Source organism: Olea europaea, chromosome 13 (assembly GCF_002742605.1).
Source record: "Olea europaea var. sylvestris chromosome 13, O_europaea_v1, whole genome shotgun sequence".
Classification (NCBI taxonomy): Eukaryota; Viridiplantae; Streptophyta; class Magnoliopsida; order Lamiales; family Oleaceae; genus Olea; species Olea europaea.
Genome location: NC_036249.1, coordinates 739,013 through 759,022, shown reverse-complemented (window position 1 = coordinate 759,022; position 20,010 = coordinate 739,013). Strand labels below are relative to the sequence as shown.

The 20,010-nt window shown below is 35.2% G+C and overlaps 2 protein-coding genes and 1 pseudogene across 4 annotated transcripts in view; all 3 read right to left on the bottom strand.

Moving 5' to 3' along the window:
- LOC111407164 overlaps positions 1 to 6,546 on the bottom strand; it is a 12,087-nt pseudogene extending 5,541 nt beyond the window's left edge.
- A 455-nt stretch (positions 6,547 to 7,001) lies between these two features.
- Positions 7,002 to 11,636, bottom strand: LOC111407162 (F-box protein CPR30-like). 3 transcript variants are annotated; one of them, XM_023036488.1, is made up of 4 exons: positions 10,668 to 11,636; positions 10,401 to 10,480; positions 9,777 to 9,833; positions 7,002 to 7,455 (listed from the first exon to the last, which is right to left on the bottom strand). In XM_023036488.1, the coding sequence occupies exons 1-4, from the start codon at positions 11,542 to 11,544 to the stop codon at positions 7,342 to 7,344; spliced, it is 1,128 nt and encodes a 375-aa protein (XP_022892256.1). In that variant the 5' UTR covers positions 11,545 to 11,636; the 3' UTR covers positions 7,002 to 7,341. The 3 variants fall into 3 exon arrangements, with proteins under 3 accessions (XP_022892256.1, XP_022892257.1, XP_022892255.1); XM_023036489.1 differs by having other exon boundaries at positions 7,002 to 7,367; positions 10,668 to 11,635; XM_023036487.1 differs by having other exon boundaries at positions 7,343 to 7,455; positions 10,401 to 11,634.
- A 6,053-nt stretch (positions 11,637 to 17,689) lies between these two features.
- The window catches only part of LOC111408140, a 4,591-nt gene continuing 2,270 nt past the window's right edge, over positions 17,690 to 20,010 (bottom strand). The window contains exons 3-7 of the mRNA XM_023037943.1: positions 19,555 to 19,639; positions 18,583 to 18,770; positions 18,274 to 18,502; positions 18,066 to 18,183; positions 17,690 to 17,996 (exon numbers count right to left, since the gene is read on the bottom strand). Coding sequence (XP_022893711.1) covers positions 17,690 to 17,996; positions 18,066 to 18,183; positions 18,274 to 18,502; positions 18,583 to 18,770; positions 19,555 to 19,639 — 927 coding nt within the window. The remainder of the gene's footprint in view (positions 17,997 to 18,065; positions 18,184 to 18,273; positions 18,503 to 18,582; positions 18,771 to 19,554; positions 19,640 to 20,010) is intronic.

Below are 20,010 nucleotides of genomic sequence, written 5' to 3'. Positions count from 1 at the left end.
AGGTTTTACGATGGGCCTGAGCCCATGGAATCAAAACCCCCCAAAAACCCTTTCTTTCACTGTGTGGCGTTTTCAGAGTAAGAGAATTAGGGAAGAAGACTCAAAAACTATGAGTGCGCAACAAATATGGGTCGAATTACGAAAGAATATGTATATATACCGGCGGATGCTTTTAATCGGCTTTTTGGCTTTTTCTTTTTTAATTAAAGATTTATTCAAATCCCAATACAGATTATGATATGCGGTCCTCATATTAGGAATTTTTTTATTTTTCCTGTGTACAGAATAAAGACAATAAAAAAAGCATAATTTTTAAATTTGGTTAGAAGAAAAGTCAAATTCTCTTTAAAAGTTAAATCGATCACTCAAATCAATCCCTTCCACTTGATTTTGCAAATGAAAATAGGAATTTCAAGTTTTTTATTCTCTATTATAAACTCTTCTTGCAAATAATTCGATTTAATGCATACTAGTACTATTAATTATGTCGAGTATTGCATTAGTGAAATTAAGCTTCACTTCGATTGATTAAAAAAAAAAAAAAATTGAGACAGTCGAGGCCAAATCTATTTGACAACGGTCCAAGCTGAGTCACAATTATTTCTTTTAACTACAGTTTCTACATCCTTGTGAATTGTGAGAGGTCGATACAAAAAATGTGAAGGATAAATAAGTTGAAGAGAAAATAAGGAAAAACAACCAAAATAATTTATACTAATAATCAGCATGTGATATTTTTTGTTCTTCAAAACTCAATTCTGATATAGAATTGCTCAGCGAACTTGGACAGACATGGCAGAATTAATAAATTACGCAGGAACTATACTGCCAGCAGCAACAGCCCTAAAAGTCTTTCGCAAGAAAATACGCTTGAGGGTCCCAAGACGATGTTCTTAAACTGGTCAACCTACAACTTCACCATCTGTTGGAAACCTGAAATTTCAGAGACAAAGGGGAGGATCAAACCATTGACAACCACAGCCTTCGACTTCATATACTCGCAAGTCGTAACACTGAATTTCTTGGGAGCAAAAACAATAAAAAAATGTTTTAGCCTAAAAATGAAATTATAATTACAACTTGAAGAAATAAAACTAACATTTTCAAAGAACCACTCGCATCTATTAAGCATCTAAACAGTTATGGATAACTTGAGTTTATCTGCTCCAGATGCCGTATGCTACAGGCTGCTTGGATTTAGTTAAGAAAGATACCGAAATCTTTGATTTTTATCAGGAGTTCTCCCTGCTGAAGATCCCAAACAGAAGCAAGATAAAAAATCTTGCTCCCACCCCACAGCCTGTTCTGAGATTTATTTCTTCATGTACCACCTATCGAGTTATAGTAGTTGACTAGTATGTTTGTAAAAAACCATATTGCTAGATGCCTTACGTTTTGGTTGCTTGTGGGTAAAAGCTGTATTGTCGAGTGGGCTGCTGATGATGTTTACAGGAAAGTGAGAAGTTTGGCTACAAATGTTCAAGAAGGCTGTCCACTTGTCAAGTGGGCTGCTGATGATGTTTGCAAAAAAAATTGTCCCCCCCCCCCCCCCCCCCCGGGCTGTAATTAATGGTTGTTTTCATTTTCCACTGATCTTTTGTTCTTGGATTTGTATTCTAGGAGTATGTAGGAGGTGCGAGGAGCTGACACATAAATATATTTGAATAGGGAAGACCAAAAAGTGTTCTGCAGACATACCTTCCAGAACCAGGATATCTGCAAGTCAGTTTCTTTGTAGCCATTATATTCTGTATGCGCTTTCCAATCTTCCACAGAAATTTCACTTTCACTTCCATGCAGCATAAAATCAAGGTCTTCGGGGTTTAAACTTTGGAAAAAGGATCTCTGGAGCTGTGGGCTACTTATAATGTCAGCAAAACCTTGAGCAAAATTGGTGACCTGGTCAGCAATGGACGTGACAAAATAATGCTGAATAAGAGAATCAACATACTCGTTCCTATTTTTACTGTTTACAATGATGCTGGTCCCATCAGGGCATAGCTCAATAACTTTCCTTGATCCTAACTGTTCAACTTCATGAGAAAAGGTGAGACCAAGGGCATCTTGGTCAACTGCCACAGGATCCATCTCCAATATTTGCTTGCAGCTACTATACAGGCAAGGATCTGCGTCCCGAATATCTTCTAAAGAAATATCATGCCCAGCCAATTGCAGAAAGAACACACGATCAAAGGCAATGCCAACTTGTATTTTATGCATCAAGGCTAAGGCAATCACCCTGCCAGAGAAGTTAAAATATTCAAGTTGCAAAGGATCCACCTTCGATGCTGCAAACAGACAAAATCAACGAACAAAGAATCATTTGTCTTGTTATTAGTGTACCAAACAAAATTGCGTGCCTTGTTATAATTTTAAGTTCCTCCAACAATGACAAAGACTGAAGGAGAACTATCATCAACATCATATTAGAAGGAACATCAGACATTTTACACTCGGTGAATAAAACTGTGTTCAGTCAACTACAGTAAATGGTCAGAAGTAAGAAAGAAGTTGTGAGGTAGGTTCACTCTAGATTCAAAAATTCCCATAAATATACTTTTGCAGCGCTACTCTTTCTCTATATTATTTTGTCAAATGAAGTATGACCATTGTTGATAATTCCCACCAAACACGAAAAGATAAGCCCTCAACTGTAATAACAGCAGGAAAGTGTGATGCATCTGCTTGATGCATCGCACACCACTTCACAACACCCATCAGAAGTTACTTCCAACTTCCAGCATATGAAAAAAGATAAGACAAAAGGCACTAGGCAAGAAAATTGATCTTCATCTTTTTTAGAGCTTTTATAAGAAAGGAGGTGTCATTACAAATGAAAAAAAAAATCCACGTGACATTTTAAATAGCATCTACAGGGAAACAAGGGGAAAAGAAATTAAAAAAGTGAGCTTGTATGGTACTGCTTTTAAGTAATTATAAGTAGCAAGTCCTAGTAGTAAGTTGTGGGTCCTACAAATGTGTGGATAAAAAATATATTTGACCAGAGTAGATCAAAATTCAAGCAATGCCAAACAGCACTAAATGTAACACTCATATAGGAATTCTTTCATCACAAGCAAATTAAAAACGAGCAATGTGCATTTACATGCAAATATACAAATTACAGGAAAGTATGCATGCTTAGTTGCCTCCAAACCTTATTCTCTAAGGCCACAGATAGAAAAAGGGTTCCAGGGAAATGTGCAATTTTTTTTTCTTTTTCTCAGAAGTTTTTTTTTGTCCTTCAATTTTTTGTTTTCTTTTTACTTTTTTGGTGGGGCAGCAGTGGCAATAAAATTGCAGGTGAAAACAGCAGTGCCATAAAAACAGGCATGGGACAGTGCAACCTAAAGATCAAATTAAATTTTTTTAATGCACTATAATTTACACACAAAAAAAAAAAAAAAAAAAAAAAAAAAAAACACACACAAAAATAATAATAATAATAATAATAATTTACTAGTGACACAGAATCAATATGGCAAGTATTGGCAACCATTTTCCCTGGACATTGCGTTTTTTTATCACACATGACCCCTGGGAGATATAGAGACCTCAACAGGGAGATATAAATTGATTTTGTACAGGCATAATATGACAATGATATTACACAGTAATACTTAATACATACTGCCTTCAATGCACTGACACCTATGCTAAGAGCCTTAAAAAAAATTAGCCAGAAGTGACCAGCAACTGGGCTGGTGGCAACATCTTTACAGTGGGATTGAACAAAGATCTACAACCCATTTGTAGATACCTCCACCTATTAAATCTACCATTACTGCTACACCAACCCATGTCCCCAGAAAAAGAATGCAAAACGAAAAAAAAAAAAAAAGAGAGAGAGAGAGAGAGAGAGAGAGAGAGGGAGAGAGAGAGAAAGGGAATAAACAAGAATTATAAGGGAAAGGGAAAAATAATCAAGTTCAAATATTATGTTTAATAATTTTTGTTCACCCTCCTCCCTCTAACTTATTCACTCTATGGTACTAAGAAAACCACCTCTCCTGATGTGTAATCAATATTGTCGAGAACCTTCTGTTGCATGATTGAAGGTTGGTAACCATCAATTCTTATTTATGTCATGGATATAAAATCTCACTCGCCTGTATGCTGGCTAATTATATAAGGAGAGTAGTCTTTTCATGTTCACAAGTTCTTTGTTCTTTTCCATGCACAGTTACTATTCGTTGGTGCTTCAAGTGCTATATTCAATATCCAAAAAATGATTTGAAAATTTAACTGAAATTACTTGTCCAATTTTTAAATTGGACAACCGTCATGACAGGGTGTGTTCATAAAAATGAAATCTTTATGTACCATTGCTATACTTAGCATGAGACTAAGCAAATGAAGTATAGCACTGTTTTATTACTTTTCCGCAGAATGAGTACAAAGTGCATGAGGTGAACATCAAAATTATAAACCTGTAATAGAGGGGTAAATTAGAGTTGCTACCTTAAATCATTACTCCTATGAGTCTATGAAAAACTGAAGTTATATATGCTTCAAGCTACTTGTCATCCTCTCATGTATAGTATTTGGGATGTGATAGGCATCTACGATATACTTGCAAAATAACAGAAGCTAACAAAAAGCTCAATTTGCTGCAACCAAGAGTATAGTATGAATTTTCACACGAGGGTGCTTTAGCAAATAATTTTTTGCAGAATGTGTGCACGAAAGAGGAGGAAACCTTACCTGGATTTGGAAAAAACCTTCTACGATCATTAGGGCAAGCCAAGAAGAGTGCATTTTGAGGGTTGAAGATTGCTTGGCATACCAATAAGAACCACTCCCTCAAGACACCAGGGCCATTTGCCTCCTCGTTCTTGAACTCCATAAATAAGCCAGCACGCAGTGAGTCCAGTTCTGCATGTGCAATGTACTCGAATGATTCTGCCAACAAATGTGAGCGGTCAATGAGCATCTTGTGCTGCTCATCATACTCATCCTTCACTTCAGGGAGTATCATCATGGCTAGATGCTTCCTCGCCTCAAAATTAGTCACTTCCTTGTGCTCAAGAATCCACTGGTGCTCATCGCTCCTCTTTGCAAATCTAACAATAAGATAACACAAGGCATCCTTCTTCTGTTTCATTTTCTCCCAAAAAACCTCTTCTGCACCATCATAAAGTTTAGATATACTATTCAGTTCCTTCAGGATTGCAAGATACTGGCACCATCCAAAGAAAAGGGTCTGACCATCTGATCTCGCTCTCATATCTACCTGCTCCTCAATTTTCCCCAAACAATCCTCCAATTTCCCCAATAAATCAATAAAAATCTCGTGCAGAAATATGATTTCCTTCCCATAACACACCCAACTTTGCTCGCTCAAAGGAAACTTAACAGGACCGCAAAAAGTGGTTTCTAGCATGATCTTGTTTCTCACTGGGACAACAAAGGCTGTGAAATCTCGGACATCACTCAACAGGGGCCCTACAAACGAGCTTGACTCCATACTCAGCACTAAATCTTGCGATAACTTGGCTGCTAATTGACTAACAAATGGAAAAATATCATGAACCCCAATCGACTCCTTCTTCACCCCGACCTCAAGAAACTCCACCATCGCCCCCATAGTACTTCGACACACATTATACAAGGGATCATCAGTCCCAGCTGCCCTACTCAACAACTTACAAAATTCTAAAACAATCGGTGCACACTGACAATACATATGCTTAGGCAAAACATTCTTACTCGATTCAATGAACTGTTTGATGGCTTCATTAGCAGCATCCCTGTTCGGTTTGTGAGATGACATGTAAAGCATCACCAGGGCCGCAGGGGCAGAGGAAGAGAGGAAAACCTACAAATGCCCAGAAGCCTTGTGAGAGTTGGCGCGCGGGGTCCTAGACAGAAAATCAGCAAGCAGTGATTTGACAGTTTTTGGAGGAGGCAGATCGGGCAGCGGAGGAGGCGGGGTGTCTTTGTAAAGCTGGAAAATTAAGAAAATAATGTCGTTGACGAGCTGCCAGGCTTGGGGATGCTCGGTGCTCCGCATTCGTCCAACCAGCTGCAATCCTGCGTCGTTTTGGATTTTGCATTCTGCCAGAGTTTGTTCCCACTGCAATTGCTTACCACGGTATATCAATCGCTGCTCGAATACAGGAATTCCAGTAATAGACTCTATTTGTTGATGAATATCCTTAATCGTAGTGGAGCAATCGGTTTTGAGAACAAGGGTATGGTCAGATAAAATACGGACAAAAAATTGAATGCTATTGAGAGAGCAAGTTGACTCCGTGAGTGATGATCGCGGGGGCAGGGACAAAGGAGGTGGAGAAGGTGGGAGGGCAGTTTGGTCTTTTCGCATCCTAGCGGCGGCAGGCAGCGTATTCATGTCGATGATGAAGGAATCGTCGGCATAGTAATCATCGAGCTTCCTTTTGGAAAGAGATGACGACATCTGGCGAGTGAAACGGAGGTTTTACGATGGGCCTGAGCCCATAGAATCAAAACCCCCCAAAAACCCTTTCTTTTACTGTGTGGCGTTTTCAGAGCAAGAGAATTAGGGAAGAAGACTCAAAAACTCTGAGTACGCAACAAATATAGGCGGAATTACGAAAGAATATGTATATATACCGGCGGATGCTTTTAATCGGCTTTTTGGCTTTTTCTTTTTTAATTAAAGATTTATTCAAATCCCAATACAGATTATGATATGCGGTCCTCATATTAGGAATTTTTTTATTTTTCCTGTGTACAGAATAAAGACAATAAAAAAAGCATAATTTTTAAATTTGGTTAGAAGAAAAGTCAAATTCTCTTTAAAAGTTAAATCGATCACTCAAATCAATCCCATCCACTTGATTTTGCAAATGAAAATAGGAATTTCAAGTTTTTTATTCTCTATTATAAACTCTTCTTGCAAATAATTCGATTTAATGCATACCAGTACTATTAATTATGTCGAGTATTGCATTAGTGAAATTAAGCTTCACTTCGATTGATTAAAAAAAAAAAAAAATTGAGACAGTCGAGGCCAAATCTATTTGACAACGGTCCAAGCTGAGTCACAATTATTTCTTTTAACTACAGTTTCTACATCCTTGTGAATTGTGAGAGGTCGATACAAAAAATGTGAAGGATAAATAAGTTGAAGAGAAAATAAGGAAAAACAACCAAAATAATTTATACTAATAATCAGCATGTGATATTTTTTGTTCTTCAAAACTCAATTCTGATATAGAATTGCTCAGCGAACTTGGACAGACATGGCAGAATTAATAAATTACGCAGGAACTATACTGCCAGCAGCAACAGCCCTAAAAGTCTTTCGCAAGAAAATACGCTTGAGGGTCCCAAGACGATGTTCTTAAACTGGTCAACCTACAACTTCACCATCTGTTGGAAACCTGAAATTTCAGAGACAAAGGGGAGGATCAAACCATTGACAACCACAGCCTTCGACTTCATATACTCGCAAGTCGTAACACTGAATTTCTTGGGAGCAAAAACAATAAAAAAATGTTTTAGCCTAAAAATGAAATTATAATTACAACTTGAAGAAATAAAACTAACATTTTCAAAGAACCACTCGCATCTATTAAGCATCTAAACAGTCACGGATAATTTAATTTTATCAGCTCCAGATGCAGTATGCTACAGGCTGCTTGGGTTTAGTTAAGAAAGATACTGAAATCTTTGATTTTTATCAGGAGTTCCCCCCGCTGAAGATCCCAAACAGAAGCAAGATAAAAAGTCTTGCTCCCACCCCCAGCATGTTCTGAGATTTATTTCTTCATGTACCACCTATCGAGTTAGTCAAGATGGCTTCTGCTTGATGTTTACAGGAAAGTGAGAAGTTCGGCTACAAATGTTCAAGATGGCTGTCCACCGTTGTGTGCTCAGGTACATTTTCCAAGAGCACAAGGGAACAAGTTGATCTTGTGGAAATAAACATTCTACTTAATCACCACATCTGAAAGCTTAATGCATTAGAGGATAGAGGAGTTCAAATTTATTTTTTCATCAAAGACACAAGATGTGGTTTTTGGGAGAATTGTAGCAGACATCCCTAACCTAACCACCCTCTTGCAATTCTGTCCCCAACCAGTATTTCTTGACAAAATTATCTCCACCCTTCATTTTTTGACGCCCATAGTCCTACTGATAATTTCTGTCAAAAAAAAATTCTATTGCTGGCTTAGTAAAAAATGTTACCCTTAAGCTTACACAAACTAAAAAAGAAAGAAAGGAAATCAAAGAAAGAAAATTTAAGTATTTTTCTTCTTCATCAAACCCACCCCCACCCCAGAGGAAAACGACCACGGCCACAACAATGCCGCAACCAACCACCGCCACAGCAACACACACCACACCAAAACCACCAACCCCCACGCCTCACAAAATCCATATATTTGTCATCCAAGATGTTTGATTGGAATTTTTATTTTCGGGAAATGAATGTAATGCGGATTTCAACATTCGATTTGTTTCACTTTCTCTTTTTCATAAATAAATGTCTCTATGGCTAGTCAAGTAATTAGATAAGCTGAAATGTGCTTGCAATTTCTTTTCCACACTCTCTAGCCTAAATCCACCATGAAGCTTTAAGTGTAGTTTCTAAACTTTTTTTCCAAATTTTTCTCTGCTCCCAATTGTAAACTGTTAAAGAGTCAAAAATTAATAGAAGAGTGAAGATAGGATCGTATGGATCAACTGAAAATCATTTAAATCTGATGAACCGCAAATACACTGAACAACAAGCAACCCAAGATTGACTATAAGTTTACTTTTGAAGTCCTTAGCAGAACAAAAGAAGCATAACGAAACCCAACAAAGGTTAAAATGCCATAGAATTTTTCTCTGCTCCCAATTGTAAACTGTTAAAGAGTCAAAAATTAATAGAAGAGTGAAGATAGGATCATATGGATCAACTGAAAATCATTTAAATCTGATGAACCGCAAATACACTGAACAACAAGCAACCCAAGATTGACTATAAGTTTACTTTTGAAGTCCTTAGCAGAACAAAAGAAGCATAACGAAACCCAACAAAGGTTAAAATGCCATAGAAGAAAACAACCATTCGTTCATGCCACATTAGAACTTTTACTAAACTGAATGCTGAGAATAATGAGACAAGTCATTTCATCTCCAGAAACTTCAACCAAAATAACCTTGTAAAGACAAAGACTACTCACCCAGTCAAGTCAATTCTGCATCAAATTCATATGATATATTTCATCATTATTGCTCTCAAGAGCAATTATTCACTAATTCATTTGGCCAAAACGGGATCTTAGCAGCTTAAATCAACAGAAGTAAGGTCCAGAGATATGTGGACTGTTGCTCGTGGTAAAGAAGAAGAATATACAAATTTCCTCACACAATATTACCCAATGGGTGAACATTTGCTTTAAAATGGATCTTGCTACATATACATCAAGTTTTGCATAATGGATTATATAATGCCACATATGAATCTATCATTTGCCGGTTTAAAACACAATCAATTTTTTCATTCAATATTTTCCCTCCATTCATTTTATGTACTTCCTTATGTACCGCTACATTTTTTATGTACAATTAGCATAATTTTAGAACAAGTACCCACAAATAGTTAAGGTATCAATTAGCATCAAGTTGATAAACAGAAAGTAATGCTCATGATGACGTGGTGTAAATGCCTTTATTTATTTATAGGCCAATGTGCACCCGTATAAAGAGCATAAATAAAGTAGAATACGCGGAATTTATTAGTGCAACCAAAAAACTATTGAGAAAGGCAGTATTTTATTAGAAACAGCTGAGTGACTAACCAACGTCTTTTTCTCATCCAATCTCACGAACTTAACCCCTCTGAAAGGAAATCCTTTCTGAGAACACAAGAAGAAATGTTAGGTAGAATTACATTTCACATGCAATAAAAACTGTATAGATGCGGAGGGAAGATCTTTTATTTGTCAATTTTCATTAATCAATGTATTTAAATTTTCACCGACTTAAAGAAACCAAAGACACTGAAAACAAATAAAGCTGCACATAACTGACTTCAAGTCAACAGCAGACAAGATAGAGGATGACATTTGATTTTTTGAAGATTGTGCGCTTAAAAAAGAAGGAAACTTTTGAATTTAAGTAACATTGTTTTATTGGGAGAATGTGTGGTCGAAAAGAAAAGAATGAGAAATGCATTTTGATTAAGGCCCCATTTGGTAGGGATTTTGAGAATTGATTTTTTGACCGTTAGAAGAAAAGTGGGGTCCACATGTGATAGAAGAAAAAAATTACGGCTTTAATAGTAAAATAACGGTCAAAAAATCAATTTTTTGGGGCAAAAAACCCTACCAAAGGGGGCCTAAAATGAAGTCCAGGGGCATAAATGGACTAGATAATGACATAATATACACAATACTGTGATCTTCTTGACTAGAAGAATTTACCTTCCTCTTGATCTTCTTTTCCTTCCTTTTCTCTTGTCGTGACCCCATCACCTTCCCCAGGACAGTCAGGGCGAACAAGGCTTTCAACACAAGTTTCAGGAACAAAATTATAGGGCAAATCACTAATGGTGAGAAACCAGACGGTTTTTCTAATCAAGTCATACCAAGCAAGCTTTTTCCCACCACAGTTTAAAAGAACCTTTTCACCATTCTTTGAATAAACCAATGGCTTCAAACAAACCGATGATTTATAAAAAGGGAAAATACCTGGAGGACCAACTGATAGCAATTGAGTCCAAGATTCCTCCACTCCATATTCCTTCATCACCCATATATTATTAACATCATAATTATCAGCGCAAACTAAACAAAGACACCCTCTTAGCAACTCCAACTTCATCTCGACGTTCTCAGTCTCAATATTTGGTGGCAACATCATCGCATAATGGTTCTCATTTTCAACACTAAAAGCCATAATTATAAATGATTTGACAGAATATACATGTGAAGAATCCTCCATAAGGGTATGCAATGCCCCGTGGACGTGTACGTCCCATTTGTCGCAGTTTCCTTTCATATTGGACAGGACAGGGACCATATTCCAGGAATTCAATTTAAGACTGTAAATCTCAGTTGCAGAGCATACCCAGGCACGACTTGTTTCACTGCAGAATTCAACAGCACGAACAACTTTATAATCATTATTTCTCGAATCATAACCAAGCCCATAGAAAACCTTGGAAAGACACAATAAAGGAGCTGGATATTCGATCGCGGCATCAGGTAAAATCTTGTATTTTCTTAAGAAAGGGTTCCACAATACAGGGGGAACAAGGGGATCGCTCATTACAAGAATTAACCCATTGCAAGAATTGGATATGCAGTCAAAACCCTTGGAAGAAACTGGTGGTTCAATGAGCTGGGCTTTGTCGATTGAATCCAAATCTACAGAATAAAGTCCCTTCCGGCTTCCGAGAATTAGGCTGTGATAGGAGTTCGTCGTCATGGATTGATGCAAGTGCAATTGGACGAAACTTTGGCCGTCTATTATAGAACACCATGTTCTCTCGACACATCTGAATCGTAATAGGGTTTTCACTGGTAAGCGTGATAGGATTTCTGAGATCATATCTGGGGGAAGCATATTTCTTCGTTTTAGGTTTCGAATCGATTGTTGATCTGTAAATAAGTAAATAGAATGAATCGCTAATGGAAGAGGAGTGATATTTATAGAATTCTGAGGTATTGAAAAACTAATAAATAGATAAAATAATAATAATAATAACAACGAGTATTATGAAAGTGATGAAAAAGGGGAAGTCAAAATTAAAGAGTGTTTTATTGATAATTAAAGTCTTGTATTGATAAGGTTCAAAATAGAGTAATGTTATTCGTAGTGAAAATTATCGGTAGTCATCCTATGTGACATACATTTGACAATTTGATATTTGATAAATAGATATGGTAATTATTTTTTAAATTATATATCAAATAAAAAACTGTCAAGTGTATACCACATAGGACGATCGTCGATAGCCTTCACTGCGAATAGCATTATTCTTCAAAATAAGAGCTACAGTTATAACAGAATAGATTCTTTTAAAATAGATATAATTTATCTACAATATTTTGATATAAGACTAGATAGATGTCAATACTTATATCATAGTTCTACAACACAAAAATTGAGCATAACTTAGCCTCCGTTTGAACTATATTATTGTAAAAATGAGAATGAAAAATATAGTCGTTATTGGTTCCACGCAAAAGATAAAAAGTCAAATATGACGGCTTAATGTGATGGATAACGGTCATTGATGGCTTAATTGTGTTATATATACATCACTTCTTATAGATTTATTTATTAACAAATGATTTGACGACTTAATTTGGTCAAAATTTTAACAACAAAATTAAAATCACACTATCTTTTTGAAATCTCATTAATATATAAACATTATGTAAAGGATGGTGTACAAAAAAATATTTTCCTTCTAAAATAATATGTTATGGTGCGTTTGATTGCAAATAGGAAAATTGCATGGAAAGAAAATATTTTCTTGGTAATTCAATTGTCTAGAAATTATTTACATGGTAAATGTTAATTACACGTGTTTGATTGACTTAAATTTCAACCTAGAAAATGTTACAATGTTTCAACTTTAAATGTTTGATAGCCATTATTTTCCATGGAAATAATGATTTTTTTCCAAATTTATCTGTTTGACAACCACTATTTTCCATGGAAAATAGTGATTTTTTTCCATGAAAATCTATCAATGAATGATTCAAATCTTAAACAAATTATAGACATAAATTCGGCCAAATCCTAATCAATCCTAATTAATATAGCAGTTAATTTGTGGATAAAAACATGCCAAGATTCGGTATGAAAGATGCATAAACACTGTCGGATGAAATAATTATCCCTACCAATTCAGATTTCTACCACTTAAATATTCTTCTTTGCAATAAAAAATAATAATCAGATAATCAATTCAATAAATAATGATGAATTTCGTCCAATGTATTACATAAAACGAAAATGAAAAAACCCTAAAAATCTCTATCATAAGAAAATAGCAAATAAAATCAACATAGATGTTATACTTTCACATACGTTTGTTGATTTATCCGAGCAAGTCATCTTAAAATAGTGGAGGCGGATCACAGCCCAGATTCTCAAATACTAAATCACGCATGAATTCTTCATCAGTCAAACTCAGAAATACTCTAGCCAGACTCTCAACCGACCGAAATATTTTCATTACTTGCATTATGTCACGCTTTTCTATACTCATGCCCTGTAATTTTTCTAGAATCAACTGCCAATTGATGTGGTTTAGCGTATCTAATGTTGCTTGAGTCTCTATATAGGGATGTAAACGAGTCGAGCCGAGAATTTTTGGCTCGGACTCGGCTCGAGTAAATCGTAGTGGGCTTTTTTTGGGCCCGAACCGAGCCGAGCCAAAGCTCGCCCAAAAAAATAGGGCTCGGCCCGAGCTTTGGCTTGGGGTTTTTACTACCCGAGCCGGGCCAGCTCGATTTTTAAAAAAAAAAATTTTGCAATTTTTAATGATATTTTTTTCACATGCTAATTATTGTAGTGCAATTTGTTTAGTGTAGAAAGCAAAAAAATTGTTTAATGACATTTTTTTCACATTTTTTTTAAAAAATTTAAAAATTGCATCATTTATTATTTATACAAATTACAAATTAAATAAAATTACAACTTTCAAAATTATGTAATTTATACGAATAAAAAAATAAATAAAAGTTACAAATTACAACCCTCTTCCTTTTTCCGGGTTTGGGATCGGTTACAATCAACGTAGGCGAAATTAAAATTGTAAACGAATAAAATATTTCGTGTACAATTTTTCTTGAATCAAATAAATTTAAAAAATACATTTCTTAAAGAAAAATAATTAATTTAAAAACTTACAACATCCTATATTTGGATATGCTACAACTCTTATACCATTATACTATCAACATGTTCTTAAACACGTAATTCCGCATTCCCAATCCTTCAAGCATATCAAAGCCTCCAATATATCTTCTTTTAGTCTTGATCGTTCATCTGATAAAATTCGACCACCTAGACTGAATGCAGCCTCCGATGCTACCGTAGACACCGGAGGTGTTAGTAGATCACGTGCAATTTTTGATACAATTGGATATTGCCTTTCGTTACATCTCCACCAATTTCAAAGACTAAATTCTTGTAATTCGTTCGGTTGCAACACACTACGAACATCCACGCACATATACCTAGCTAACTCAGAAGGAATTTCAAGATTTGTACCACCAATATTGATCACTCTAGATGTCGATGAACTAGAACTAGAACTAAATGAAGGAACACTTGTATTGCTATCAAAATAATTCCATAAATTTTTGAAATTTGTTGAAATATTTCTTGAAAAATAACTTTGAGAAGTAGAACTACCCTGATCTTCGTTTTCAGCATAATAATTATACATTTCACATAAAGAAGATTCTATATACACATGTGATAATTCTATAATCAAAAAATCTGATATCCCCTTTACAGTAGCTTTTGTGCCAGTTAAATTAAGTCGACTGTCCATTACTAAAGCTAAAAGAAATAAAGAAGGTAACTCTTCCCAATATTTACAAAATTGTAACTCCATAGAGCGGATTACATCAGAAAAAGTGGCAAATTCCTATATTTATGAAATGCTTGTAAAATATAGAAAAAATGTTGTAAATCAATAGAAAATGTAGGGTAATAAACACCGCTACATTCCTTTGTAGCATCGAAAAAAGGTTGTAAAAATTTTTTCACGTAAAATGCAATAATCCACTCCCAATCTTCCAAATTATGTTCGGGTCCGAGTATATGTCTACCATTATAATATAGTGAAATCACTTTATCGTAATTTTCACACGAATGTAACATAAAATATGTAGAGTTCCACCTATGCGTTACATCAATGACAAATAATTTCTCCTGTAATCCATACTCTGCACACAAACTATTAAATGCTTGTTTTCTTGCTGGTAACACAGTAATAAAACTTATTGCTTGTCTAATTTTATCTAGAGGTGAACTTATATGTTCTAATCCAACTTTTGCAATCAAATTAATAATATGACATACACAACGTTGATGAAAAAATAAATTTTCAAATACAGGGTTAAGATTAGCAATAAATCTTTTAATAACAACTTTGTTCATTGCAGCATTATCAAAAGTAAAACTTCGAATCATATCTTGTATACCATATTCCTGTATGATATCTTTTAAAACCATGTATATGTTAGTGGCATTATGGGGATATTCTACACATCTGAATGCAATAATTCATTTATGTAGAAACCACAAGTGATCAATATAATGAGTCGTAGCAGCAATATAACATTTTCTATTACAATCGGTCCATAAATTAGAAGTAAACGATATAACACTATTAAAACTTTTTAGACCTTCAATAGTAATTTGTTTTCTTCTGTTATATAATTTTATGCTATCCGAACGAAGAGTTTTTCTAAAATAAGAAGAATACCTGGGTTGGAAATATTTTTGTACGAGTCGGGTAAAGTGTATTGAGTCTATCATCGTAAGCGGCATCGTAAGCGGCATCTCTGCTGCAGCCACGTATGCAGCCATTCCTTCACGAAATCTTTCCTGTGAATATACAAAGGTGGAAAGAGTAGAATTAGAACTGCTAAACACTAGTTCAGTCTGTTCCGAGTCGAGATCGGCTGGTTTCGCTTTGCAACTCCTTAATACGTGTCTATTCAAATGCGTTTGCTCGAACCAGGCTTCTAATTAAGTTATTTACCACAGTAATTGCAACATGCTTTCCAAATATCTACTCCATTTTGAACACCGATTTTTTTACGTGTCATATGTTGCCAACTTTTTTGACCTTTTTGTCTCGAGTACTTGAACTTCTTCCTCTTTAATATCCTCCAAATTAATTGGAACATTTTCACATGCATCGTAGTTAGATGAGTACTGGAGCTACCGCCAAACTGATTAACTTCATCACTTGTAAAATTCATAATAACTAGTATAATAAAAAATACTGAATATTAGATGTAGAGTGAAATAAATTGAATATATTAATTGTTATATGAGAAGTGAGAAAGAAGAAATTGAAACTTGAATTGAATGATTGAATCTGAATCTATAATATAGAAATAATGCGAATTAAAATCGATAACAAAGTTATTTAAAATTTCAAAAATCATCCCGTATTTATAGACAAAAAAAAATCGCGTTATTTTTCAAATTTGAATTTCAAAATCTACACGATTAAAGATAACCCTACGTAAAAAATGTAGCTATAGCTGCCTTAAGGCAACTGTAACCTGCTGCAGGTCAATATTTTTTTAAATTTTTTTCTCTTTAATTTGCTCAGGCCGAGCATTATTGTCACGGGCCAAAAATGGGCCATGACACGAGCCGGCGCCGAGCCACACGGGCTCGAGCCGACTTATTATTTTGAGGCTCGGCCCGAGCCTAGGCTTGGTCGCTACGAGCCACGAGCCGGGCGGGCTCAGACTTTTCCCGAGCCGAGCCGCCGAGCCTTTTTGACACCCCTATCTCCATAGTATTAGTAATTTTTTTAGATGATTCGACAATGCTTGATAGGGTAAAGAGACTCTCATCATTAGGTTGGGTACGTCAACAACGAACTTTGTTAGTTCCTCCTTCGACGTTACGCTTAAGAGTGCGAATGAGTTTTGGATCCGTATCCTCATTTTGACCATCAACTTCATGCACTTTTTCATCTAAAAAATAATAAAATAAGAATTTGTTAGAATCTCTAATATAATACGAATTATATAAATTTTTATGTACGATCTAGTACGTACCATGATCGGGGGATAAAATGTCATTGCCTGTTACAGCACGATCTCCTGTAGCAGAATCATTTTCAAAGATTGCCTCCAAATCATCATAACGAGAACAAAGTTTAGTCCTCCACTTTCCAAATTCTAATTTGCCCTACAAGAAAAGAGTGAAATATGTTTTACGCTAGTCAGTGGTAAAAATAAATTAAATTACTAATATTTAAGGAATAATATTTTCGTTGGTCAATGAAATTGTGTACCTTCAACAACTCTTCCCAAGCTAGTACATCGACTGTGACACGTTCAGTGTGAGGATCTAACCCAAAACCACTCATACTTAACAACTGACGAACGTCAATATATTCTTTTTTCAGAGTTTTCAATCGCGCCCTCACATTCTTATCAGACACCACGACTCCGCGTCCACTGTGCACGCTCTCGATTGCTTTGGACACGTGATATGATGAAAAGCTATTGTCGCTTCTTTTGTGACTAGCCAACACTTGATGTAGTAGTGCAGTTATCATAAAACCGTCCATTGCATCACTTCAACGTATTTGACGATTCCTAGAATTAGGATCCGCTTGGGTTGAGCTTATTTCCTCCACATCTGAATGGAGGGTTAATCTAAGAACTCGAAAAGGTGCCGCAGAGCTTTATCGAATATTTATCATGAATTCTATAGTACAAGATTAATTGTTTATGGTCAACCAATAAATAAGAACATTTAAAAAAATTGCATGTCAACAATTTGTCTCCAGTAACAGCAATTCCAATTACAATATTTAAAATTCTAGCAATCTTATGTCAACTATTATAGAACATGGAAAAAAAACAAAAAATCTGCTTAATGTCAATACATCTTCAATTCAAGCAATTACTGCATATGAAAGTCTACTAAGTTTATATCCATTACATAAAAACATAATAAAAAAAAAGAAAAGAAAAAAAATTAGATTTCAATCAAAATCAATTCCCGCATTCTGATTGGGAAGATAATCAGCCCACATTAAATCAGCAATCGCATTCCTCTTATTAGACCATACTTCCTGATTTGTGAAAGATATGTGAGCATTTGGAGTTTCATCTTCAGGTATATCAACATGCGTAGGGTTAACCTCATCATCACTATTATCTACGTCGTCATCCTCACAAACATCTTCAACGTCGTCAATCCTTAAGAAGTTGTGGATGGCAGAACAGACAAGGACTATCTTTGCTTGTGTGTCAATGTCGTGATAGGATTGATGTCTCAAATATGCAAATCTTTTTTTCAGCAAACCAATTGTACTCTCAATAACATTACGTAGAGATGAATGTCAAAAATTGAACAACTCCTTACTACTTTCAGGACGTTGACCTTCAATGTCTCTACGATAATAATGAGTCCTACGATATGGTGCAAGAAAACTCGAAACCGATGGGAAGACAACGTCAACAAGATAATATTTACCTAGGAAAGAGTCGTTCATAAGATGGTAATTAGGTAATTATTATAACTTATGTGTGGAAGAAATGTTTTCAAAATAGTGACACAACTTACCAACATGAATTGTTAGCTTATGTCCTTGGCATAATATTGCACTCAGTAACAATCGAACATCATGTACGGATCCCTCCCAACCGGCAAGCACGTACGTAAATTTCATATCAAATGTGCAAGCTACTAAAACATTTTGGGAAAACACTTGCTTTCTATTGTGATATTTACCTTGCTCCTCTAAAGATACATACGAAGCAATATGTGTACCATCGATTGCTCCTACGACATCCTTTAAAAAAGAATACTTTTCAAATAAATGTGTACATTGAAGTTTTAAGAAATATGATGAAATAGCAACAAACTCCTAACCTGAAAAAAGGAGTACCATGGCTGCACATTTTCTTTTTCATATGGTGAGTTATGAGGAGTGGCATTAATCACAACATCTCTATACAGTCCAAGACAAGTGTGTAAGACTCTGTAAGAGTAAAAGCTCACTGTTTGACCAAGCCGAAAGAAAGTAAAACGTCCAGCGCGATTACGTTGGTGATGCCTGACTGTATTAAAAAAACTGAGACTTGTTCCTCAATTCGAACGTATTTACTATCAACCAATCCATATGTTTGCAAACGAGCATATAATCTTTGAAATGGACCTATTTTCATCCTAAGGAGATCACGACATATTGTTTCACTCATGCCAAACATTCATGTAAGTGTTATTTCTCTTTCAGAATTCCAATTTATTTGAGGAGCTCTTGGAAGATGTCGTGCTCGACGCTTAAGTTCATTATATATCACAATCGCTTGCATAACCATCGTCCAAAATAAACCTAAATATTGTCGTTGGCATCGACGTTGATTCGTTATTGTAGCCATGTTATAAACTACCACGGTAAATAAAAATTCAATAAAAATTTGTTTTGAAAGAATAACATAAAAGCATTACATAATAAAAAGTTAACTATAGCTACATCATAATAGAAATTCATTGCATGACCTTCCAAGCATAATGTCAACTGGTTATATTAGAATTCTTAATATCATTTTTTTCAATTTCATGCTTCCCTAACTCATTCGCATCACAGTAATCCCCCAATTAATAGAATCAAGAACATAAACCCACGGACATAAATTGTTAAGCTTTTTCTAAATCTTCAACTATCCCTCTAATCAGAGATTAATAGTAGGTACAGTAAACTCTAAACAATAAAATAACTGTCTCCAACACAGTGAGAAGATTATAAACTAGAAATGATACAAACTGCTTGCACTAGAAGATTAAAAAATCAATAGAATTCTTGTGCATAAAATGTGAAGTAAACTGCTTATGCCTATTTACAAGGCAAGAAAATCAAAGGCTTCTCTTCACACAAGTCTTCAACTGGGATAGCAATTTTTGAAGGCACCAACTTGTAGTAGTATGCCTTATTGATTAGTCCATAGGATTAATCAGATCATAGGCACCAACATGAAGGTAGTGTTAGTGATTAGATGAAGTTGACATATTTTGATTGATTTTCAATCTGTTGAAGATTCATGAGTAGAAATACGCATCTTGATAGAACACATTGTAGGGAGAACCTAATTAATAATTAAAAGAAGAAAAAATTCAAGGAACCTAGATCATGAGTTCCAAAGATAGAATAGGCACAAAATCGAAAACCCAAACCACTAATATGATGAAAAATTAAATTTTTATTAGCTGCCTCGTGAACGAAAAAACTAAAATCTTAGCATGTATTCAGAAATTTAAACAATTACGAGAAGTAGTCACTGTCCACAACTTCTTTTTTTT